At 45.3% G+C, this 25979-nt stretch overlaps 3 protein-coding genes across 3 annotated transcripts in view; 2 read left to right on the top strand and 1 right to left on the bottom strand.

Annotated features, from left to right (window-relative positions):
• The window catches only part of LOC121873715 (histone acetyltransferase KAT6B-like), a 67348-nt gene extending 65761 nt beyond the window's left edge, over positions 1-1587 (top strand). Inside the window, exon 14 of the mRNA XM_042377418.1 lies at positions 1321-1587. Within this exon, the coding sequence (XP_042233352.1) occupies positions 1321-1587 (267 nt within the window). The remainder of the gene's footprint in view (positions 1-1320) is intronic.
• LOC121873698 (mediator of DNA damage checkpoint protein 1-like) lies at positions 1426-17028 on the top strand. The gene is made up of 6 exons (XM_042377399.1): positions 1426-1552; positions 2227-2749; positions 3571-5008; positions 7948-8032; positions 10162-10395; positions 11652-17028. Exons 2-6 carry the CDS (start codon positions 2314-2316, stop codon positions 15366-15368), a joined length of 5910 nt encoding a protein of 1969 aa, XP_042233333.1. The 5' UTR covers positions 1426-1552; positions 2227-2313; the 3' UTR covers positions 15369-17028.
• Positions 17029-20644: 3616 nt separating this feature from the next.
• Positions 20645-24435, bottom strand: LOC121873716 (elastin-like). Its single transcript, XM_042377419.1, has 5 exons — positions 24321-24435; positions 23295-23558; positions 22146-22451; positions 21281-21591; positions 20645-20731 (listed from the first exon to the last, which is right to left on the bottom strand). The coding sequence occupies exons 1-5, from the start codon at positions 24433-24435 to the stop codon at positions 20645-20647; spliced, it is 1083 nt and encodes a 360-aa protein (XP_042233353.1).
• Positions 24436-25979: the final 1544 nt, after the last annotated feature.

Here is a 25979-nt window from a genome sequence, read left to right on the forward strand (position 1 = left end):
AGTGTGATGATTTAATCCAGGCATAGACAACCTTTCCTCAGTCATGGGCCACTTTACGATTTAGTTATTTTTCTTCAGGCCAACCCACCAAAATTTATGTCTTACCTAATCCAAAAGTAACATTAATATTGTATTAGCACGGACAGTGAGGCAGTTTATCGTCACGTCCACCTTACCATATTTTCTGTTTACAATCACAGTCTTTTTCCCATTTATGAAACAAATCAATCATCATGAGTACTATAACTTAATCCTTTAGTATGATGACTTAACCACCTTGACTATGATGACTCAAGGGGTTAAAGTTCCCCTTACACAATGATCAGTGTTGTGATGTGAGATGACCAATATAGAGTTGCTGAATCTAAGTCGAGCAGATGGTCAAATTCACTCGAGTTGTTTATGTTGAATTTATGAACCGAATCTCCAGAGTCGCTGACATGTGGGTGGACAGGTGATGATTGAGCAGTTGCCGTTCTCCGTTTAAGCGCCGATTTTTGCCTGTGCCGGCGGGATTGATCGGCGCTGTGCTGGAAATGCCGATATTGTTAACGCTCATAGGAGCGTCATTGGTTTGTTGCTGGAGAAATAAACCCTCAACATTGACGCTGCACTATAATTCGTCAAACCTGTTAAAGAACAATTCACATATAACAAATGCTGTCATCTCAGGACACATAGAAAGTATAATACAATCAATATACATAGCCTGTTAACATCTTAAATATAACTCACATGTTACATCTGTTGATACATCAGGAGACAAGTTGTATAATATGATCAAATTACAGTACATAAATATACTTATTAAAGTATTTAGAGTTTATATTTACGTTTTAGGTCTTGGGTTCGACCAGCGTGTTGTTTCTTCTGCAAGAATTGGTAGACTACTGAGCAATCGCCACCCAATCGCAGCCCTAGGCGAGGGCATCTGTTTTATATTAGACGATCAACAAACACGTTGTCAGCACTACCCCCCCTTCTCACCCTCTCTCTCTCTCTCATGATTATCTTACTGTGGCGGTAACAGATATGATCCGGTCGTAGAGTGATCCCGCGAGGTGTGGTGGAAGGAATGTGTGTAATGATTTAAACACGTGGGGATGATCATAGAGGACGACCACAGTTACGAGAGAGTACAGTACAGTACCGACACGAGTCTGGCGTTGGAGTAGTCCGCAGCACCAGCGGGATGAGGCCAACAACCTTAATTCATGATAGGAAGTGAAGTGCTAGATAGGGATTTGTATGTAAGTATAAATGATCAGATTTATTGGTATTGTAAACTTTATTGATTTTTTTGTTTTTCTTCATTTATAGGAGGAAGAAGAAATACCAAAGGACAAGAAGATAGAGGACAATAAGGTTACAGAAATCAGTAAAGTGGAAGAGACGGTGAAGGCAGACGGAGAAGGTATCGGAGTGCAAGGCCATGGAAGCTACCAAGAAGGAAGAACCGGTGGAGGAGAAGGCCTTGGCGCTCTGACGACCTCTGCCGTCAAGATCAGTCGCCCGCCTAAGCTGAAGGGCAGCTCCAAACCCCGTATCTGTAGTGAGTATCATGGAGAGTGTGTTGGTGCTGTGTGAGAGCGTGGAGAGTGTGTTGGTGCGTGGAGAGTGTGTTGGTGCTGTGTGAGAGCGTGGAGAGTGTGTTGGTGCTTTGTGAGAGTGGAGAGTGTGTTGGTGCTGTGTGGAGAGTGTGTTGGTGCTGTGTGAGAGCGTGGAGAGTGTGTTGGTGCTTTGTGAGAGTGGAGAGTGTGTTGGTGCTGTGTGAGAGTGTGTTGGTGCTGTGTGAGAGTTGGTGGGCAGTGACTGTATCATGGTATATACCTAACATTGAACTGGGTAAGAAATGATCAACCTTCTCACTTGTGGGGTTTTCTTAGTCCTCCTGTGTACCTTAGTGAGGGTGTGAACGAGTGTGGAATTTGAGGGAAGTAATTCTTTCAAGGTCTTTTAAGCTAATTTACCTGGGAATAGAGAAAAAGTGTGTAAGGGTCATCTTCAGACTGGGGGGGGGGGGTATGGTATTGAGTAGTTCATCACAAAAAATGTTACAAATAATGCCATGCACAACTACCATTATTTTTTTTCCTTTTTTTTGTATTTTTGACTTGTATCGTCACTTTCCTTTCTGTTTAACCTGTCCCATCTTTTACACTTCCTTTATTCATACTACATTTTATTTCATTGTTGGGTTACATTCAGCATTATTTTATTCCACAGGTCGAAGCCAAAGAAAGGGAGAAGGAGAACATCAACAGCAGCATCAGCGACATCAAACAGAACAACACCAACACTTGTCAGAACAAAATGGAGGAGAAGATGCACGCCGTACCATCTAAGGAGGACGCTTACGTCTTCAAGGAGGAAGATGAGGACGAATTTGAAACCAGCTTTCGAAGTCTTAAGAGTGGGAGGAGGAAGTCTCAGACCCTGAAGGAGACCCAGTGTTCGTCGGAGAGAAGAAGAGCGAAGAGGGCCGGGCAAGACCACGGTGAAGAGAAACTGGTAGCAGAAGAGAAGCATCTGGCGATAGATAAAGAGGAAAAACGGCCAAATGTCGAGGAGAGGCGAACGGCGGTGGAGAAGAGAAGCAGCACGGAGGAAGAGGAGGAGGAGAAGGAGACGTCGACAGCAGACAACAAGAAGGTCGCCGTGGAGGAGAAGAAGTCCATCGGGGAAGAGAAACCGCCGGTGTTAGAGAGAGACAAGGTGACGGCAGAGAAGCAGCAAGCGAAAGAAAGAGGTCAGTCGGAAATGGAGTTATTTATTTATTAATTTTTTTTTTAACAATGCTTTTAGAAGGTGCCTTGGAGAAGTATTGGGTTGGTAGCTGTGTGGTACTACAGCCTGAAGGTATTTTAGAGTTTGGACATTATACAAGTAAGGAGGCAGTACTAGTGATATACAAGTAGGGAGGCAGTACTAGTGATATTATACAAGTAGGGAGGCAGTACTAGTGATATTATACTAGTAGGGTACTAGGTAGGTACTAGTGATATTATACTAGTAGGGAGGCAGTACTAGTGATATTATACTAGTAGGGAGGCAGTACTAGTGATATTATACTAGTAGGGAGGCAGTACTAGTGATATTATACTAGTAGGGAGGCAGTACTAGTGATATTATACTAGTAGGGAGGCAGTACTAGTGATATTATACAAGTAGGGAGGCAGTACTAGTGATATTATACAAGTAGGGAGGCAGTACTAGTGATATTATACAAGTAGGGAGGCAGTACTAGTGATATTATACAAGTAGGTAGGCAGTACAGGATAAACTTAATCACTTCAGATCATTGTAAGAAACATTCTGTGAGTGATGTCTTGAATTTGTGTTTTTAAGTATCTAAGTAGAGACACCAAGAGAAAGAACAGGGAGTAATTTATGTTAAGAATCAATAGAAGTGTTAGATAAAATTTTAAGCTTCATCCGGTGTATAGAATTAATGTCAGCACTGAAATCACATGGTTAGGTTAATTCAGTGGACTTATCTCTTGTCTAATGCTCAATCATTCATGAATATCGGGTCAGGAGTCTTGGCTAATTGTCGTATATCTCGCACAGATTTGGTGAACAACAAGGTAAGCAGTAAAAGAAACAGTGTGGTGGAAACTACGCCAACTTCAAGAAATTCCCGGAGAGTTGCTTCTAGTTCTTGGGTCCACTACGGGGAGTACACCAATGACGAGGACTCCCGAGGCATAGCCGAGGACGATCACAACTCTGTGTCGTTACCAAAGAGCCGGAGAGAGACTTCTTCAACCCGGAGCAGAAGAAAGGCCGAGCCAGAGGAGAAGGAGGAAGACAGGCGGAGGGAGAGCTCGTCTAGAATCAGGAGAAGAATAGAGTGCGAGGAAAACGAGAAGGAGAACCGAAGGGAACATTTATCCCGGAGTAGAAGAAGACCAGAGCCCGAAGAGAGCGAGGAGGAGAATCATCGGAGAGGGGCGACGGCGAAGAACAACAGAAGAGTCGAAGCCGAGGAGAGCGAGGAGGAGACCCGCAGAGAGACCTCGGCCAGAATAAGAAGAAAAATAGAGATGGAGGAGTTTGAGAGAGAGAGTCGTAGGGAACTCTCATCCAGGAGAAGACGAAGAATAGAAATTGGGGAAAGCGAAGAGGAGAATTACAGGGAACCGTCGACTAGGAGTAGAAGAAGAAAGATAGAAACCGAAGAGAGCGAGGAAGAGATCAAACGGGAACTGTCAACGAGGAGCAGAAGAAAAGTCGACGTCGAGGAAAACGGAGAAGAACCCATGATGGTGACCCGAGATACGTCGAGAACGAGAAGAAGAGTCGAGGCGCACGACGTGGAGGACCATCCGGTAACCAACTTGAGGGAATCGTCGCGAACGAGGCGGAAACAGGATCCGGGTGGAGCCGACCACAGAAAAGAACCTCAAGAGCTTCACACCGAGGAATTAGAAAGATCACACAGACTCAGGAACAAGCCTCAGATATACTCCAGCAGCACCAACACTAGGGAGGCCAGAAGAAGGAAACACTCGGAAATTGACGACGAGGAAGAGGTGACGCCGGAAGTAAACAACAGGAGCAGAAGTGCGAGACTAAGGCCACAGGACCCAGAAGAGTGTTGTCTCAGTTCCCGGAGCAAGAGGATGAAGAGGAACGAGGAAGTAGAGAGGAGCGCGAGGAGAAACAACGAAGAAGTGGACAGAGTAACCAGAAGTAAAGATGAAGTAGAAAAATTGGGTAAAAGAGATGAAGAAGTGGAGGAGACCGGCAGGACCAGGAAATCAAAACGCATCGAAGAACAGCCCGAGCCGTTTAACCTGAGACCCAAGAAGCCAAGACCGAGCCGCCACCTAGAGGGAGCTGCAGCAGGACTCAGAACAAATGTCTCAAGTGGTCCTACCATCGAACCTGAAGAAGATGAAGATGAGGATGAAGAAGAAGAGGAGGAGGAGGAGGAGGAGGAGGATGAAGAAGAAGAAGAAGATGAAGAAGAAGAAGTGGAAGTAGACAAGGAGGAGGAAGATGGGTAAGTAGACAGTAATATTTATTGGCATGATTTACAGATAATTGAATGAATCTTAGAGATTGGTTTCAGCTGTACCCGATGATTGATATCAACTCATCATCAGTTGTTTTTGTTGAGGATTTTACCCCTATGAAGAGAGAACAGTTTCAGAGCCCCAACAGCAGTAGCAGTCCTTGATGCATTTATCACAAGTTGGGAAATGTTCAGAGTATATCACAAGTTGGGAATTATTCAGAGCCTAAGAGAGTTGAGGAAGGATATACAGCCTAGAAAAAGATGGTATTTTAATATATGTTGAGGATTTTAACAACACAAACAGAGGAATTTGATCCATTGTGCTCTGAAAGAAATAATCTTGAGGCCCTATCTTGTGAGCAACAGTGGGGCTGGGTTGGGAGGGGAGGGTAGAAGATAGGGTAGGATTTCGAAGGAACAGTGAACAAAAAACATGACCATATACAGCATCTTCAGGACAATAATGTTTGAGAAGATTTTATTTTGCATCCTCCTGTACTTTTGAATGCTGGGAAATGTGACCTGACAGCACAGTGTGGTATACGGTGGTCCCTCGGTTAACGAACACAATTCGTTCCAGAAGGTCGTTCGTTAATCAAAAATTTTGTTAACCGAAACCATTGTTTCAATGGGATTTTAGGTAATTGGTTCCAGCTCACCGAAAATTACATACAAAGTAAAAAAAAAAAATACATAAAGTACACTTACTTTGAGGTGTGTATGTAGAAGGCTCCTGGTTGATGATGATGATGATGGGAATTAGAAGTCGGGGTGGAGGAGAAGGGAGAAGAAATGGAAGTGGGGGTGGAAGAGAAATCACCCCATGCTTCATGCCGTCATTTCACCCATAAAATTTTAAGTTCACTAGGTGTAATTCAAGATTATTTTCTTTAAATCAACACTGCACTGCACTATATATTGTCAATATGTAAAATAAATTTCAGAATGACCAATAAATGTACTGTAAAAACGTAAAAATAGTTCATGTTCAAGAGAACCACAAGCAAGATGTTACCTCCACTGACCAGAGATACAAACTGATGCCTTGGTGGGTGAGTCAAGTGGCTGATTGGTGCACCCAAAACTAGTTTCTTGTACTGCAATTATGTTAAATAAGTGTTAAAATGACTAAAAATTTTAATATAAAACTTGGAAAATTATTGAATAGTACAACCTTCTTGATATTTACTCAAATGGGAACGAATTTAAGCCCTAGAACTGATTACTGTATTGGCGGACTAATATTCCAGCTGGTGAGCAAGCGAAAACATGTTGACATGATTTCGTAAGAATTTCTTTAACCGAATTGAAGATTCTTATGGATGGAAGGTAATTTGTTAACTGAAATTTTTTCAACCGAGGCATTCGTTAACCGAGGGATCACTGTACTCGTTTTGAATCAGCAGCATTCTCTCACACACACACACACACACACACAACCTGTCCGAGTAGTGTAATTTGTGCTGATTTTTATTGCTTTTACACGTGTTTGTATTGAAGTTTTATTGGTTTATTTTACATTGGATTTGAATTAGTGAGTTGAAATTGATGTTTACTGACCCTCACCAGTACTGTAGTCTTGTTAGGTGTCTCACTGTTGTTCAAGTCTCTTTAGTTGATGGGAGATGAGAGTTTAGACATGCCAGGTAACAGTGTAGAGTTCAGTAGTTGTTATCACTCATTTTAATACTTAGCCGCACGCCACCTCTATGTATGTGCAGTATGTGCCTCAACAGTGCATGCCTGTGTGTGTTGATCTAGTGCTTGTTACTTATCTGACACGAGTGGCTTGTAACTACACTGTGTCGTGCTACTGTATGATGTAATTGTTAGTATACAGTATTTTCCTATAAAGGTCTTGTTAGCAATTATATTTTGCTCTTAACTTTAGTATCTTTTTATTTATTTATTTTTGTTTTAGTGTGCACGATAGTATTAATTTGCTGGTTAATTATAGCCATTCCTAATAACAGCAAGATTTTGGTTCAAATTTTTTGCCCTTGAGTTGCCAAATATATCAACTGGCTAACTTGTGTCAATTTTGTGGTAATGCTGTTTTTGTTTTTAGAATCTTGGTGAATTTTTTAACTACAGTGTTTTCTTGGTAACTTTTGAATTAAGCTGCTTGTTTCTCACCTATGTTTAACGACACAGTGTCCAATGTGACAGGGAGGGGCTGTAACGACTATTACGTTTCGTAAAATGATCTTTTGCATCTTTTCATGCTGTAAAACTACACTTGTTACTTGCTGTTATGCTTGTAAGCCTTCCCTTCTTCTTAGTATTATTTTCATGAAACCATAAGTAATCATTCTTTCCCTTAATACTTACCAATGGTCAGATGTTCCTACTGATGCATGCAGTCATTGTCCTGTGATAGTTTCCAGGTTATTGTACTGTACTTAGCTGATTGACTACTACAGTACAGTACACCCACTTGTGATTACTACAGTACAGTATACCCACTTGTCCTTTACCCAGCATATTAACTAGTTCATATCATTAATTTCATTTGTAACCTTTGAATCTTGTTTATTCACTAAATCATTATGTTTGCTGTTATTTATTTAATTTCTTTCTTTTGTGTATTGAGTGATGTGATGTGTATGACTCTGTAGAATGAGTCTTGCTCTAGGATGCTATTTCAGAGGAAGGTTTCTCATATTTAGCTAAATATTGAAATTTTCTTAAAGCATTTAATTTTCTTTTTACATAGCTGGAGACTTAGACTTATCCTGTTGCAGCCAGACGTGCAGTGCTTGAGGTGGCATGTGTACTGTACTCCTGCACGATGCCCTGTGCCTCTTAAAGCTTGTTATCCCTTGTTTAAACTTATACTTAGTTATTTGATTCGACTAAGAGTTGTGTGGAGAAATAATGTACTGTATTTGTGTTTTTAATGACAGCCCTTTCCCCATTGATAGCGTGGACAGCACAGACTTGGAAATGCCACACCTAGAGCCCATGGTTGACATTGAGAAGCGACCAGAAGTTCCTCAGCCTGACCAGGTAGGATTTACACGTATAATGATATCAAAGACTGTGTGATATATGTAATACAAGAGCAAGTGTGTGTGTGAACTGTTTATTTAAAGCCATGAGTGAAAACAAGAATAGGGAGCTGTGGAGTGTGACCTGATGACACTGTCTCCTTCAGCAGTACTGTTAAGCCAAATGTCAAGGGGAGTTAAAAAGAATATTAATATGTAGTGACATGTTTATAACCACTAAAAACTGCACTGGAAGGTTTATCTAAAACAAAATGCAGTGGTAGGTCAATATGTGTCTGTCTGTAAACTGCCATAAGATATCAGTATGTGTCTGTCCAAAAAATTGCAGTGGGGGAGGTCAATACAGTATGTGTCTTTGTTTAAAAACTGCAGTAAGAAATCAATATATTTACAGAAGTTACATGCTATAGGTAAAAGCCAGAGAGAGCCGAGAACTGGAGTAATGTGAGTACAGTTTAGAGAGTGTCAAGAGACTAACTGACTGACTGACTGACTGTTCAAGGCATTGTGCGTTCTTACTGTTGTGGTGAATAGGGGTGTAAGTGTAGAGGTATCTCAGTGAGCGGGATAGATGTTTTCTTTGTGAATAGCACGTGGTACTTTGGAGAGTCAAGGGAGTAAAGTGTGACGATGTATGAAGGGTGTGTGGGGGTCATAAAGCTCCCATTTATGTCCAGTGAATGTGATAGTGTGTGTGTATGTGTCTACACACACACACACACACACAAATAAATAATAATTGGAAAATCATCTCATAAATAATTAGAAACAAATTTATTAATAATGTGACAGTCTACCCTCAAGTTCGTGCTCCATTAATAAACTACTGTAATAGAGCTCGGACATGAGGGTAGACTGTCACATTATTAATAAATTTGTTTCTAATTATTTATGAGATGATTTTCCAATATAATTATTTATTTGTGTGTGTGTATCTACATACACAAACATATTTACAATACTGTACAGGTAAAGGAAATTACTCTCTCTAGAACGAATGGCTCCTTGTCCCAGCCGCAATAATGACGGCAACTTTAAAACTACCCACAGACATTCTTGGGTACATCCAGGGTTTCATCTGCGAATAACTGAAAACCGCAAAGTAAAAATCTGCTGGGTAACACTAAACCTGATACTGTATGTACCATAAGAGGACCCACAGACTTGATGGGAGGTGTTACAGTATTACACTTGTTATTTGACTTGGTAATATTTGTTGACTGAATATTAACATGAGTTAATTGGTGCAGTAAACTCTTTAATATCCAGAATCCTCGTGACTGGGCTCCTGCCATGTTCTCCGGAAGTGGTGGTTGTTTGAGAGTAGCTGTATAGTGCTGTATTACATAGTTGACATCTTTTTAGTGCTACAGACACTTTCAATTCCATAAAACTAACTTAAATATATGTTAATGCATATAAAATTAATAATTATTGAATAAAAATCTAAAGGAAATTAGGATAAATTGTCAAATGCCAGAGAAAAACAACAGGTTATGTTTACCTCTATAGTAAACAATGGCACCAAGATAAGAGTGGTCTGTGGTACACCAGACACAAGGCCACAGTAGTTGGTCTGTTTTACTGTAGGTGGGGAGCAGTACCTGGTGGTCACACATCTTGAACTTAGTATTAGTTGATTTAGTGGATTGGCCAGACTTATAATGGCTTATATTCAGTTTTAGCTTTGGTAAACTGTTCCCAAAAGTCAACAAGTAAACAGACACCATTGAGTTTAGGAGAATGTCACTTCCTATATGAGAAAAATGAACTGTAAGGAAGTACTGTTTAGGGTGGTATATGCTTACGTGAAGTAATAGGAATAAACCAGATATGATGGGACTTTGCTGTAGAAGAGCAGCACCATAGCAGAACACATATTTTTCAGCGGCCTAAATGGCTGACTGACTGAGACTACTGTAGAGGGATAATATTTATCTGCATTTGCATCTGGGTACAATACAGTACCTGGCATTAAAACAACATAACATTGAAAACCCCTTTATTATTATTATTATTATTAATATTATACAGAATAAAAATGAAAGTGTGCTGTCATCAACTGCTGTGAATAATTATTTTTATTATTTTTTTATTAATAAGAATGCTTTTGTTTTGTGTTTTCAGTCAATAGAAGACAAGAAACAAGGAGGAGATCACAAGACAGAAGCCAGATCAGATACTAATGTAGAGAACAAGGTGACCTCTGATCCAGATGATAAAGCAAGTGAGAGTGACCAACCCTCGCTCGTTAGGAAGCGTGGCTGGCCCAAGGGTGTGCCTCGTGGCCCAAAGAACTCAAATCGCGGCCGAGGTCGGGGCCCGGGTAGACCGTCGGGCCGGGGACGGGGGAGACCAAAAGTGAGTCGTTTGTGATATCAAGTAATGGATGAGCATGATATTACTCTAGTGCATGTGTTAGATGCTGGCACCATGGTAGCATAGAGGTGACAAATAACCACAAACTATCACCATTTCATTCTCAAGACCCTTATTTATTATTACTACTAAGATCTGTACTCGAGCCCTTATGGATGAGATTGCGGTAAGGTTAATGTAGTGAAGTAGCCTTCTAATTTAATTTTGAAGCAGGATGTGGGAAAGGAATAGTGGAGGTGTGGATTCCTTCCCCATCAGGATTTTGCCATTTATTTTCACTTAGATGGAAGTCAAGTCCTCTAATTGAATAGATAGATTGCTCAGCTTGAAACATAGATAACATTTCAAAGTTTGTCGTGATCACCGGTGAGAGAGAGAGAGAGAGAAAGGGGTAGGTTATGTCTTTCCCTGTCGACACGGTTCATTTTATACTACATCTCCCTTTGAAAGAATTATTTTTCTCTCGTTTTATTTTCTTACCATTGTTTGTTTACATTTTCTTCCTCTCATACAGTATTTATATTTCTCTCCATATGGATCCCTGAGATATTACTGTGGTTTAGACTTACATACACCATTATATATCTTTGAAAACACTCTGATGATTACTTCCTGTTTGGGAGAGCAAAACTAAGAGGCCGCTTAGAGAATTACTGTAGGGTTTTCTGTGACATGTTTTAGAAAGTGTGTGTAATAATAATAATAATAACAATAATAATAATAATAATAATAATAATAATAATAATAATAATAATAATAAAAATTAACGGTTTATTAAGATAACATGGCAGCCCGAAGGCTGAAAATATACAATAAACAGAGACCATAAGTTACATCTGATGAAATCGGGGAGTGGGTCACTTGATTGACAAAAGCTTTAAATAAAGAAACATAAGAAACATAGAGTCAACATAAAGATTAACTATAGATATGTGTGTGTCCCAATCTGCCTTGTTATACAGACAAAGCCTACAAATATATAGCATTGAAACCTAAGTGGGTTTATATGATGGACTTTGATGTAAACTGTGTTAGTTATAATCTTAGTGGTTTTGGTAGTGTTGAGGAGACTGGTGTGTTAAAATTTTATAAATTGGAGGTTTCTTCGTGGTCATCAGGTCAGTTGCATGAGGTAATATTGAATACTTTTTGCTTGTGAATATGTGTGTGTGTCTGATGAATCTCCCACTACATGTATAGAGGTTTTGTAAGTAATGAAGGTATTTTTTCCATTCCAGTGTAAAGGGGAGCAAAAGCCTCCTGCAGTGGATGCTGGTGAGCTGCAAGAAAGTTTGCATGAGGATCCTGAGCAGCTGAACAAACTGACGGAGAACCACCGGAAGGTCAGTGATGAAAAGAAGCTGAAGATAAAGGAGACCCGGATGGAGGCAATAGAAAATCATCTGGAGGAGGCGGAGAATCCGTTGGGAGTGACAGAGAACCAGTTGGAAGCGAAAAAGCAACAGTTAGAAGTGACAGAGAACAAACTAGAAACAAAAGAGAACCGCCTGCAAGTGACAGACAGTCAGCTGGAGTTGATGGAGACCCAGCTGGAGACACATGAGCCTATGCAGGAAGACAAACCCAAAAGTGAGGAAGTGGAAAATGGTATACCTCTCAAGAGTGTTGAAAAAAGTACTGTGGTGAAGAAAAATGAAGAAAAGAGCCAGGGAATGGAAGTGTGTGAGGAAAATCGTGTGGTGGAAAATAATGGTCAGTGTAAGACTGCGGACAAAAGTAGCAGTGATGAAGTAGTGCAAAACAGTAGTGATGATGTAGTGCAAAACCTGACAAATTCTACCAGTGATCTGGAGAACGTTAAAGAGTGTGATGCTTCCTCCAACAGTAAACACTTAAATACAAATGACAAGGGAGAAGCTGAAAGACGAGAAGACGAAATGGAAGTGGAAAAAGAAAACCATGACCCTGCTAAGGAGGTGGTAGTGGAGAAAGAAGCAAGTGGGGATGGAGAGCAGGAACTAAGTGAGGCAGACAAGGCTGTGGCCAGCATCATGAACGGAACCTGTGAGAGTGTCCCCAATGGAGACTGTATAGAGCATGAGAATTACAGCACTCCACCCCCAGTAGAGGAAGTTCATGAAGTTGTAGAATGTAAAGTAGGAGATGGTAGAGTGGATGAAGCATACCAGGAGGAAGTAACCAAGGCTGTGGAGAGCATCTGGGGAGGAACAGAGGAACGAGACCCCACACTGGGTGAGGATAACAGACCGTCAGAGATTATAGAGGAACCCAAGAGTCTTGGTCCAGCCCTTCCCCAACTAAATGTGTCTACACTCTCACATCCACCTTCACCAGTCATTCCTCCGTGTCCTTCCTTACAGTCAGAAAATGAAATAATCCCACCAAGTCCTACTAATTCTCTTGATCACTCTAGATCCCCAGTATCCTCTGTCCCCCCATCACCCATCCCCAGCTCCCCACCTCCTGCCCCAGCTCCTCCATCACCTACATCACCTTCCCCTGTGCCATCCTTGCTTCCTTCAGACTCACCATTAGAGCCACCCTGTGCCCCTGCTCCTGTTACACCTACCTCTCCACAGTCCCTAGGATCTCCACCTTCACCATCCTCAATTGGATCTCCTGCCCCTCTCCACTCTCCCTCATCTCCAGTGCCAGAGGTACCAGTTGAACCAATGCAACCAGCTTCCCCCCCACGAATGGGCCTTTCCCCTCAGCCAATTAGCCTTGAGGACACACGGTCTTCATGTCACTTGCCAGTAGTTGGGGAACCTGTGCCTGTAGCTGAAACTCCCTTGCTATCCACAGTATCTAGTCACCACAGTCAAGAGGAACAAGATAGTAAAGATCAGCATTGTGAGCCTGTGATAGAAGACTTGCAGCATCAGCAACAACCAGAAAATCAACAAGAACAAGCCAAGGAATGTTCTCAAGAGAGTGAAGGTCATGTGAGTGAGCCACATGTCCAGGCCACAGTTCCTGGAGTACCAGATACTCTTAGTGCTGCTGGTCGCCAAGAAGAGACCCTTGCTTCACAAATGGAACAGACGTATGAGCCCGTTGATGCCCCTAAAGTAGATAATCATCCAACGGGCCAAGAGGCGGCACACACACACGACCTTGCATTAGAAGTTGGAGATGGACCTAAAGTAATAAATTCTTCAGCAGGTAGCACACCACCCTCATCTTGTGGGTCCACCAACACCACATCTGTGATCACCCGTCAAGCACCTACCCCTACCCCACCACACCAACAGGAAGTTAGCAGTATGGGAGTGTATACACCAGATTCAACCACAAATTCTGTGCATTCAATGCATGGGTATTCTTCACAAGGTGATTTTGATGTGTCACAGCTTGGCATTGAGTCGCCAACATCTATATCTAGTAATGAAATGGCACACTCAGTTGAACCCCCTCAGCAAGCGTCAACACCACAGAGCTATAGTGATTGTGCTCAAATATCCAGCCAACAGGTCCAGCCTCCGACACCCACCCACGTACAGCCCACTACTCCAACCCATGTACAGCCTACCACTCCAACTCACACTCAACCTACTACTCCTACTCCTCCACACATAACAAGGACCACTCCAACACCAACCCCTATATTGCCACAACCAATTCCTCAACCACAGCCACAACCACAGGCCATCATTACACAGGCAGCTGCTCAAACTGTTCCTGCGATAGGGGTTGTAACACTACCCCACACACATTCACATCAAGCTCCAGCTAAGCATCAGCCATCTAAACAGCGGCATATCCAGCCCAAACCTCCTTCACAGCCACAAACACAGGCTGCTTCTGCAGGTTCCCGGCCACCATCCAATCTTAGCACTCAGTTGTCTCCCCAGTCTGTAGCAGCCATGCATGTCTCAAATCAAGTAAATGTAATGACCCAACGAATGGTAGCATCAACACCCCACCCACCCTCAGGCCTGGGACAGCACCACCCTATGTCCTACCACCCTCATGGTGCCCATACCCCGCATCCACCTCGCACACCTCATGTCACACACTCACATTCACAAATGCAAAACTTTGGTCATCATGCAAATTACATGATGAGTCCTCACCAGCAAATGTTGGGGCATCATGGGTCAATGATCAGCCAGGGCTACCTGCCACAGCCATCTGTGACAACCTATGCTCAGGCACACACTCCTGCCCATTCGTCTTCGTATATGACCTCGGTTATACAGTCACGCATGGGAGGCCCAAGCACTCCGCAGCAAGGTACAAGCCATAACTCGTCAGCTTCGGCCCAACGCACCATTCAAAACTCCTCATCTGCCTCATCTCAGCGTGCTACCCATGCAGCCAATGCCCCAAGTGTGTGTGGACCTTCAGGAGGCAATTACCACTTTCTTAATTCAAGCCCCCCAGGACCATCTCCTACTCCAACTCCCATGGCTAATGAGCAGCAGCATCCAGGAGGAGCACAGGGAAGTGCCTCTTCCTGTAGTATAGCACGGTTACAGCAGCTCACAAATGGGATCATGGACATTGTGCCACCGCCTCCTTGTGCAGGCGTAACTCCTCCTCCACACACCGTGACTCCTCCCCCGTCTCACACCGTAACTCCGCCACCTACAGTCACTGCAGCCGCTGCCCAGCGTAATATGACGCCACCCATCTCAAACTTACAGTCCCAGGTGCCGTTATCATATAAATACAAGTCACACCAGGCAGCAGCAGCTCAGATGTCCTCCAATATGATGGCCCCAACAGTGTTGGGGTACCAAATGAATGGTTACCGAATGCCGGGCCAACCGGGGGCCATGTCGGCCCTCAACACATCGTACCTGACCAACCCTTCATTTATGAATCAGCAGCTGCCCATGCAGATGATGAATATGCATCCCCAGGCTGCTGGCCAGTACCAGGACCCACGCTCCCAGCCCCAGAACACCATGTACCCACCATATTCTTATATGCCGCCACTACAGCTCAACGGCACCATGCGTCGATAGTCTCAACACTCAAATCTCAGTATTTTAATTATGGTGCTTATTAATGAGTAGCAACTGTCAACGCAAGTGCAATGTTGGTGTTGACTGTGCTGGATCCAATTACTGAAAGTATCAATGACTTATGCAAAACTAGGCAATATTTTGACTAGTGATATAAGGGTGAGTCAGGGTATGTGATCAAGTGAAACAACACAAACTTTTAAGTGTTTTGAAGAACCCTGACATCTGTATTGCTTGAATTACACAAAGATTTTTTAGTGAAAACTCATATTTTTGGGCCTGTTGTGAGAGCTATATTTTAGATACTTATTTATGGTGTTTATACATGGTTTAAAGAAATGATAATATAACTAATTTACTTTTACTTGGCAACTTTGATGGTCAAGTTAATAATTTAGAGACTCCATGATATGTGGAGGAACCCTTAGTGAGCAAAATAATGTTGATACCTGTATTTTGGCGTGATCCTGGTGTTCTGAGTTCAGTTTAATGGACTCAGGGTGAAGCCTGATTTTCATCTAAGTACAAAGTGATCTTAAATAATCGATTAATTGACTGAGAAGTGTGCTTAATTGTTATAGGGCAGTGTTATCTAAGTTTATTTTAGTGATGAAACGTCTTAGTCTTTTACGTTGTGATACTGAGCTTGGTGTGAGGCCAATGTCAGCATAATGTTTTAGTGATGGCAGGAATTGTGGCGTTTCGGGCCCCTGTTTCCCAGCGGATAATCATAACTCGAGTATATATGTACAACATGTCGGTCTAAGGTAAGTCGGCTTGGATCTGGCTTTAGAACGCAATAAAGTCATCTTTTGTGGTTAGGTTTGTATCCAGCTGTAGAGGCTTTTTTGTTTGTATTTATTGTAGCATAAACCGTGTAAACTATTGGCAGAGCGCTGTATGGTGACTCTCCATTTGTACTTGTTTTTCTTTTTTCTTTGTACTTTGTGTAGATTTTGCATTTCTTCTCTTGTCTTTCATAGGGAAACATAATTTTTGTTTTAAATATGATTTCCATTCTCATTGGTATGAGAGCTTTAGTTATGATGATTATGAATATTTTCATATAGCAGATGACATGTTTCCCTGCCTTTTTAAGAGCATTTATTTATCTGACCTTTGATTGTAAACAAATTTCTTTTAGTCATATTTAACTGCAATATATGGTCAGTGCAGCCTTGAGATATTATTGAATATTTTCAGTACAATTTGAGGATTTCTATTTATGTTTTGTACACTGGTTAGGCATTTTTTACATGGAAAGGGAATCCTCTATTGTGTAATTTAGAATGGAATATCCTTTTTCGAGTCCCATGGAAAGATGCAATATTGGTCCTAAACTGTTGCCCCAACCATGTGCATTTATTATGAGGCCACTTGCTGTAACACAAACACTTATGAGTTGTGCTCTGACATAAACCGGGGCTGTCATCCTATTAGTGATACAATCCACATGTTTAAAAATCCTTTAATGTTTGAAAGCATAGCCAAGCAGGGCATTGTGTGGGCTGGTGATTGTGTGAAGGGGCAGCGTCCGATGGCGGATCATCTGGCAGATAAGGGCAGCATTTTATCTGATTATGATCACCCATAAGATCTTGTAACTAAGCTGTACATTTTGCTTTTTAAAATGTTAAATAAAATACTTTATTTAAATGTACTGTGATTGTTTAAACTTCTCCTTTTTAAGTTGGTTGTTGTGTGATGAGGAGCTAAAGATGGCCTACGTGGCCCCAGCCTGAGGACAGTCAAACTAAACAAACAATATATTCCTTTCAGTCTTGTAAAGTGTCCCACAAAGCATATTATAACCATTCATGAGACTGTATACTTTACAGTATATGCAACAAAGGTCTAGGGTCAATTTGTAATAAGGCAGCTAACTGGACAAACACGTGGAGGTCAGTGCAGTACTATACTGTATAGGTATTTAAGAATCTTTGGTCAAAATTGTAATATTTGGGCAATTACTTGCACTAATGACTCCTGGAATGCTGATTACTTGTTACCTATGGTATTTCATTAGAAGTTTTTGTGTGTTTTTACACTACTCTGGTTGTACTTAAATAGTTATACACATTAAAATCCACTTCTTGGAGAAAATGGGTTTGCCAACCCAAAGATCACTAAGAGGTAAGGCTTACCATTTCAACTGCAATTTTCGTCACTTCAATTTTGTTCAAAATCACTGTATAGCTAACTGCTGAACATGCTGATTAACCTATAAACAGTGGCAGGGGTGACTGAGAGAGCACTCAATATAAAAATCATCTATACAGATCCTGAAGTTATAACACCATCTATACATAGACTCTACCACATAATAAAGCCACTGCCAAATTTAAGATTCTCCCCCATCTCTCTATGTATATTTGTATATATTACTGTATGATAATACAGTGATCCCTCGGTTAACGAGTTACCTTCCATAAGATTCTTAACTTCAGTTAACGAGCAATCCCTCGATTAACAAGTTTTTTACGAGCCGACCTGAACATGTTTTCACTTGCATTTGGGGTCCACCAGCTGTAGTATTAGTCCGCCAATACAATAATCGGTTTTAGGGCTTAAATTCCTTACTATTTTAGTAAATACCAAAAAGTTTATACTATTCAATAAGTTTAAAAGTTTAATATTAAATTTTTTAGTCATTTTAACAATTATTGAACATAATTGAAGGTAAGGAAACTAGTTTCATGCGCGCCATCCAGCCTGACAACACACCAAACAGGCGCCAGTCTCTCTGTCTTTTCAGTGGAAGTAACATCTTGCTTGAGACTCTCATCAACTAAATGCTTTTTTCTGTGTTTGCAAGCAAATTATTGGTCATTTTAAAATTTATTTTACATATTGACAATATATAATGCAGTGCAGTGTTGATTTAAAGAAAATAATCTTGAATTACATCAAGAGAACTAAAATTTTATGGGTGAAATGGTGCCATGGGGTGACTTCTCTTCCACCCCAATGCCTTCTCCTCCACCCCCATTCTAATTCCCATCATCATCATCATCATCCAGGAGCCTTCTACATACACACCTCAAAATAAGTGTACTTTACTGCATTTATTTTTAGTTTGTATGTAATTTTCGGTGAGCTGGAACCAATTACCCAAAAACCCATTGAAACAATGGTTTCGGTTAACGAGTTTTCGGTTAACGAGCAACCTTCTAGAATGGATTGTGCTCGTTAACCGAGGGACCACTGTATATGTATACAGTATACATATATACATGTATCAGCTTATACAGCAGAATTTTGTCAAAATAGCAAAGATACTTTTTGCAGTAAAATACACTTTTTATATTAATTATTATTTTGAAGTAAGTATGTGGAGTCACACCCACAGCCAAAGCTGTGTCCAAGAACCTCAAGTACAAATTTAGCTCCAGTGTCTCCATTACCGTACCTGAATACATTTACATACATTTACTCTTGGATTATGTATTCTTAAGACAAACTAATATATATATATATATATATATATATATATATATATATATATATATATATATATATATATATATATATATATATATATATATATATATATATATATATATATATATATATATATATATACAGTAAAGGAGAGTGAGATCAAGTCCCTGGGGGTGCTGCCGTCCCGGAAAGGGCCCCTGGGGGTGCTGCTATCCCTGTGAGGGCCCTTGGGAGCACAACTGTTCCTGGCATGGCCCCTGGGGGCACCACCGCACCTGAGAGGGCACCCTGGGAACGTTGCTGTCCCTGGGAGAGCACATATTGACGTCACCGTCCCTGAGAGGGACCCAGCTAGTGCCTGTGTCCCTGGGAGGGTCCCTAGGAATGCAGCTGTCCCTGGAAGAACCCCTGGGGGCGCCACCATCCCTGAGAGGACCCCTGGAGGCACCAGCGCCTTTGGCAGGGTCCCTGGGGGCACAGCAGTCCCTGGGAGTGCCGCTATCACTGAGAGAGTCCCTGGGATCTCCGCCACCCTTAAAAAGAGTCCCTGGGGTCGCCACCAAGCTAGGGAGGGCCTTCTAAAGGCGCTGCCACTCTTGTGAGGTTCCCTAGTGGTGCCTCCGCATTTGGGAAGGCCCCTAAGAGCGCCGCCGCCTCTGGAAGGGCCCAGGGGGGCACCGCCACCCCTAAGGAGTGTCCTTGGGAGTGCCACAACCCATAGGAAGTCCCCCTGGGGGCGCTGCCCACCCTATGAGAGCCTGTGGGTGAGCTGTCGCCTTTGAGAGGGCCCTTGGGGGCACCACTACACCTGGGAGTGCTCCTGGGGTCGCTAGAGCCTCACTGAGGGACCCCGCCGACCATGGGAGGACCCCTAAGGGACGCCACTGCCTTTGGGATGGCCCTGGGAACGCCACCGCTCTTAAGTGGACTCCTGGGGTTACCACGGCTCTTGGGGCGCCACCATCCGTGAGTGGGCCTCTGGAGACGCCGCCACCCCTGAAAAGGCCCCTGGGGGCACTACCACACCTGGAAGTGCCCCTGGGGTCGCCAGAGCCTAAACGGAGGGCCCCCGCCGACCATGGAAGGGCCCGTGGGTGGTTCTCTGGGGGCGCCGCCACCCATGGGAGCACCTTTAGGGACGTCACTGCCTTTGGGATGACCCCTGGGGGTGCCACCGTTCTTAAGAGGGCCCCTGGGGTTACCACGGCACTTGGGAGGGCCTCTGGGAGCGCCACCACCCGTGAGTGAGCCTCTGGGGGCACTGCTACCCCTGAGACGGCCCCTGGGGGCGCCGCCACCCCTAAAAAGCGTCCCAGGGAGCGCTGCCACCCTTAGGTAGTTCCCCCTGGGGGCGCTGTCGACCCTATGAGGACCCATGGGTGCACTGTTGCCTCTGATAGGGCTCCTGGGGGCACCACCACCACTGGGAGTGCCTTTGGGGTCGCCAAAGCCTCTCGGATGGCCCTCACCGACCATGGGAGGGCTCCTGGGGACGACGCCGCCCTTAGGAGTGCCTCTGAGGGCATCACCGCCCCTGGAAAAGTCCCCTGGGCGTGACCGCCCGTGCAACGGCCCCTGGGGGCACCACCGCCCTTAAGAGGGCCACTGGGAACACCACCACCCTTAGGAGTTTCTCTGGGGTCGCCATAGCCTCCTGGAGGGCCCCTGACGACCATGGGAGGGCCCCTGGAGACGACACCGCCTTTAGGAATGCCCCTGGGGGCATCACCGCCCCTGGAAGGGCGCTTGGGGGCATTACTGCCCCTGGTAGGTTCTCTAAGGGAGCCACCGCCTCTAGGAGGGTCCCTGGGTGCGTCATCACCCATGGGAGGGCCCTAGGGTGCCACCGCTCCTTGAAGGGCCCGTGGGATCGCCGCCACCCCTGAGAGAACCCCTGGCAGCGCCGTCGCCTCTGGGATGTCCTTGGGGACAGTTGTGTTTGCGCTATTTAAAACTCTGAGATATATAACGTTAAATAAATACACTGCCCATCACATTTCCAGTGTCATTGCATCCTGAACAATGAAAAGGAGATTATATATCCAACAGGAAAACATAAGTTGGGGTGTTGTGCTGACTGATTGCTCTGTTCTCCTATTGGCTGTAATTTGGTGGATTTACATTTTAGTCCACCAATCACAGTTAAGTAAGGGATTGCTGGACGTATGCAATATGTACAACACCAGGATGAAGCCCTTGGGGCGCCGTCGTCCCTGGGGGCAGTTGTGTTTGCACTATTTAAAACTCTGAGATATATAACGTTAAATAAATACACTGCCCATCACATTTCCAGTGTCATTGCATCCTGAACAATGAAAAGGAGATTATATATCCAACAGGAAAACATAAGTTGGGGTGTTGTGCTGACTGATTGCTCTGTTCTCCTATTGGCTGTAATTTGGTGGATTTACATTTTAGTCCACCAATCACAGTTAAGTAAGGGATTGCTGGACGTATGCAATATGTATAACACCACGATGAAGCCCCTGGGGCGCCGTCGCCCCTAGGCGGTCCTCTGGGAGCGCATCTGTCCCTGGGAGAGTCCCAAGGGGCGCCAGCACTCCTGGCAGGGCCCCTGGGGTCGCCGCCGTCCCTGGGAGGTCCCCTGGTTGTGCTACCACCTCTGAGAGGGCCCCTTGGAGTGTCGCCTTCCCTGGGAGGGCAATTGGGAGCACCGCTGTCCCTGGAATAGCCCCTAGGGTGCCACCGCTCCTTGAAGGGCCCCTGGGATCGCCGCCACCCCTGAGAGAACCCCTGGCAGCGCCGTCGCCTCTGGGATGTCCTTGGGGACAGTTGTGTTTGCGCTATTTAAAACTCTGAGATATATAACGTTAAATAAATACACTGCCCATCACATTTCCAGTGTCATTGCATCCTGAACAATGAAAAGGAGATTATATATCCAACAGGAAAACATAAGTTGGGGTGTTGTGCTGACTGATTGCTCTGTTCTCCTATTGGCTGTAATTTGGTGGATTTACATTTTAGTCCACCAATCACAGTTAAGTAAGGGATTGCTGGACGTATGCAATATGTACAACACCAGGATGAAGCCCTTGGGGCGCCGTCGTCCCTGGGGGCAGTTGTGTTTGCACTATTTAAAACTCTGAGATATATAACGTTAAATAAATACACTGCCCATCACATTTCCAGTGTCATTGCATCCTGAACAATGAAAAGGAGATTATATATCCAACAGGAAAACATAAGTTGGGGTGTTGTGCTGACTGATTGCTCTGTTCTCCTATTGGCTGTAATTTGGTGGATTTACATTTTAGTCCACCAATCACAGTTAAGTAAGGGATTGCTGGACGTATGCAATATGTATAACACCACGATGAAGCCCCTGGGGCGCCGTCGCCCCTAGGCGGTCCTCTGGGAGCGCATCTGTCCCTGGGAGAGTCCCAAGGGGCGCCAGCACTCCTGGCAGGGCCCCTGGGGTCGCCGCCGTCCCTGGGAGGTCCCCTGGTTGTGCTACCACCTCTGAGAGGGCCCCTTGGAGTGTCGCCTTCCCTGGGAGGGCAATTGGGAGCACCGCTGTCCCTGGAATAGCCCCTAGGGTGCCACCGCTCCTTGAAGGGCCCCTGGGATCGCCGCCACCCCTGAGAGAACCCCTGGCAGCGCCGTCGCCTCTGGGATGTCCTTGGGGACAGTTGTGTTTGCGCTATTTAAAACTCTGAGATATATAACGTTAAATAAATACACTGCCCATCACATTTCCAGTGTCATTGCATCCTGAACAATGAAAAGGAGATTATATATCCAACAGGAAAACATAAGTTGGGGTGTTGTGCTGACTGATTGCTCTGTTCTCCTATTGGCTGTAATTTGGTGGATTTACATTTTAGTCCACCAATCACAGTTAAGTAAGGGATTGCTGGACGTATGCAATATGTACAACACCACGATGAATTGCTGGACGTATGCAATATGTACAACACCAGGATGAAGCCCTTGGGGCGCCGTTGTCCCAGTTGTGTTTACTATTTAAAACTCTGAGATATATAACGTTAAATAAATACACTGCATCACATTTCCAGTGTCATTGCATCCTGAACAATGAAAAGGAGATTATATTCCAACAGGAAAACATAAGTTGGGGTGTTGTGCTGACTGATTGCTCTGTTCTTCTATTGGCTGTAATTTGGTGGATTTACATTTTAGTCCACCAATCACAGTTAAGTAATAATGCAATATGTACAACACCAAAATAAGCCCTTGGGGCGCCATCTGTCCCCCATTGTGTTTGCACTATTTAAAACTCTGAGATATTCGTTAAATAAGTACACTGCCCATCACATTTCCAGTTGCATCCTGAACAATGAAAAGGAGATTATATATCCAACAGGAAAACATAAGTTGGGGTGTTGTGCTGACTGATTGCTCTGTTCTCCTATTGGCTGTAATTTGGTGGATTTACATTTTAGTCCACCAATCACAGTTAAGTAAGGGATTGCTGGACGTATGCAATATGTACAACACCACGATGAAGCCCCTGGGGCGCCGTCGCCCCTAGGCGGTCCTCTGGGAGCGCATCTGTCCCTGGGAGAGTCCCAAGGGGCGCCAGCACTCCTGGCAGGGCCCCTGGGGTCGCCGCCGTCCCTGGGAGGTCCCCTGGTTGTGCTACCACCTCTGAGAGGGCCCCTTGGAGTGTCGCCTTCCCTGGGAGGGCAATTGGGAGCACCGCTGTCCCTGGAATAGCCCCTAGGGTGCCCGCTCCTTGAAGGGCCCCTGGGATCGCCGCCACCCCTGAGATATATAACGTTAAATAAATACACTGCCCATCACATTTCCAGTGTCATTGCATCCTGAACAATGAAAAGGAGATTAAATATCCAACAGGAAAACATAAGTTGGGGTGTTGTGCTGACTGATTGCTCTGTTCTCCTATTGGCTGTAATTTGGTGGATTTACATTTTAGTCCACCAATCACTGCTGGACGGATGCATGTTGTGTCGTTGGGGGCAGTTGTGTTTGCACTATTTAAAACTCTGAGATATATAACGTTAAATAAATACACTGCCCATCACATTTCCAGTGTCATTGCATCCTGAACAATGAAAAGGAGATTATATATCCAACAGGAAAACATAAGTTGGGGTGTTGTGCTGACTGATTGCTCTGTTCTCCTATTGGCTGTAATTTGGTGGATTTACATTTTAGTCCACCAATCACAGTTAAGTAAGGGATTGCTGGACGTATGCAATATGTACAACACCAGGATGAAGCCCTTGGGGCGCCGTCGTCCCTGGGGGCAGTTGTGTTTGCACTATTTAAAACTCTGAGATATATAACGTTAAATAAATACACTGCCCATCACATTTCCAGTGTCATTGCATCCTGAACAATGAAAAGGAGATTATATATCCAACAGGAAATCATAAGTTGGGGTGTTGTGCTGACTGATTGCTCTGTTCTCCTATTGGCTGTAATTTGGTGGATTTACATTTTAGTCCACCAATCACAGTTAAGTAAGGGATTGCTGGACGTATGCAATATGTATAACACCACGATGAAGCCCCTGGGGCGCCGTCGCCCCTAGGCGGTCCTTTGGGAGCGCATCTGTCCCTGGGAGAGTCCCAAGGGGCGCCAGCACTCCTGGCAGGGCCCCTGGGGTTGCTGCCATCCCTGGGAGGTCCCCTGGTTGTGCTACCACCTCTGAGAGGGCCCCTTGGAGTGTCGCCTTCCCTGGGAGGGCAACTGGGAGCACCGCTGTCCCTGGAATAGCCCCTAGGGCGCCAGCACATCTTGCAGGGGCCCTTGGGGCGCCACCGTCCCTGGGAGCGCTGCAATCCCTACGAGGACCCCTGGGAATGTGGCTGTCCCTGAAAGAGTCCCTGGAGTTTCCAGCACCCCTGGCAGGGCCACTGGAGGAGCCAACGCCCCTGGCAGGGCTCCTGGGGGCGCCGCCGTCCCTAAGAGGGCCCCTAGTTGCGCCACCGCCCCTGAAAGGGCCTCTTTGAGCGTCGCCGTCCCTTGGAGGGCACCTAGGAGTGCCACTGTCCCTGGGATAGCCCTTGGGGGCACCAGCGCATCTGGCGGGGCCCTTTGGGGAGCCGACGTCCCTGGGAGGGCCCCTGGGAGCGATGCAGTCTTTAGGAGGGCCCCTGGGAGCGCCACAGTCTTTAGGAGGGCCTCTGGGAGGGAGCGCTGCAGTCTTTGGGAGGGCACCTGGGAGCGCGGCTGTCCATGAAAGAGTCGCTGGGGGCACCAGCGCCCCTGGCAGGGCCCTTGGGGGTGCCGATGTCCCTGGGAGGACCCCAAATTGCGCCACCGCCTCTGGAACGGCCCCTTGGAGTGCCGTCGTCCCTGGAAGGGCCCCTGGCAGCGCTGCTGTCCCAGGGAGAGCCCCTGGAGGTGCAAACGCCCTCGCAGTTCCGCTGGGAGCGCCACAGTCCCTGGGAGGGCTCTCTGGAGCACAGCTGTCTCTGGGACAGTCCCTGTGGGCGCCAGCGCCCCTGGTAGGGATCTTAGGGGGCCACCGTCCCTGAGTGGACCCCTGAGAGTCCCTAGGGACGCCAGCGCCCCTGGCAGGACCCTTGGGAAAATCAGCGTTCCTGGTAGGGTCCCTGAGAACCAGGATGTCCCTGGGGGCGCCAGCGCTCCTGGCAGGCTTCCTGGCGGAGCCGCCGTCGTTAGAAGGGTTCTGATGGCGCCATCGCACCTAGCACTGCCCCTTGGAGCGCTGCCGTCCCTGGGAGGGCCCTTGGGAGGGCAGCTGGCCCTGGAAGACCCCCTGGGGGTGGCAGTGCCCCTGGCAGTTACCCTGGAGGCGCCGCCGTCCTTGGTTGGGCCTCTCGGTGCGCCACAGTACCTGTGAGAGCTCCTGGAATCGCGGCTGTCCCTGGGAGAGTCCCTGAGGGTGTCAGTGCACTTAACGGCACCAATGACTCTGGGAGAGCCCCTGCGCCCATAGCTGGGTCCCTAGGGGCGCCACAGCCCCTGAGAGGGCCGCCATCCCCAGGAGAGCCCCTAGAGGCTCCACCGTCCCTGGGACCGCCGCTTTTCTTGGGAGAGCCCCTGGGTTCAACCCTGGGAGTGCCTGTGTGTGCTAGTGCTGCCGTCCCTGAGAGGACCCCTGGGAGAGCCCCTGCAGGAGCCAGTGCCTGGGTTACACACATAAGGTTTATTTAATTACATCACCCACGGTAACTTTCTTATGGGCCATGA

Source organism: Homarus americanus, unplaced genomic scaffold (genome assembly GCF_018991925.1).
Source record: "Homarus americanus isolate GMGI-L3 unplaced genomic scaffold, GMGI_Hamer_2.0 scaffold43895, whole genome shotgun sequence".
NCBI classification, from domain to species: Eukaryota; Metazoa; Arthropoda; class Malacostraca; order Decapoda; family Nephropidae; genus Homarus; species Homarus americanus.

Excerpts from the sequence above, each read along its gene's own strand:
- LOC121873698 (XM_042377399.1), top strand. The coding sequence starts at position 2,314 with ATGGAGGAGAAGATGCACGCCGTACCATCTAAGGAGGACGCTTACGTC. Across the intron at positions 2,750-3,570 it reads GCAGCAAGCGAAAGAAAGAG|ATTTGGTGAACAACAAGGTA; the intron begins GTCAGTCGGAAA and ends TATCTCGCACAG. Across the intron at positions 10,396-11,651 it reads GGGGACGGGGGAGACCAAAA|TGTAAAGGGGAGCAAAAGCC; the intron begins GTGAGTCGTTTG and ends TTTCCATTCCAG.
- LOC121873716 (XM_042377419.1), bottom strand. The coding sequence starts at position 24,435 with ATGGCAGCAACCCCAGGGGCCCTGCCAGGAGTGCTGGCGCCCCTTGGG. Across the intron at positions 21,592-22,145 it reads GGCGCCCCAGGGGCTTCATC|GACATCCCAGAGGCGACGGC; the intron begins GTGGTGTTATAC and ends ACTGTCCCCAAG. Across the intron at positions 20,732-21,280 it reads CCCAGGGGCTTCATCGTGGT|GACATCCCAGAGGCGACGGC; the intron begins GTTATACATATT and ends ACTGTCCCCAAG.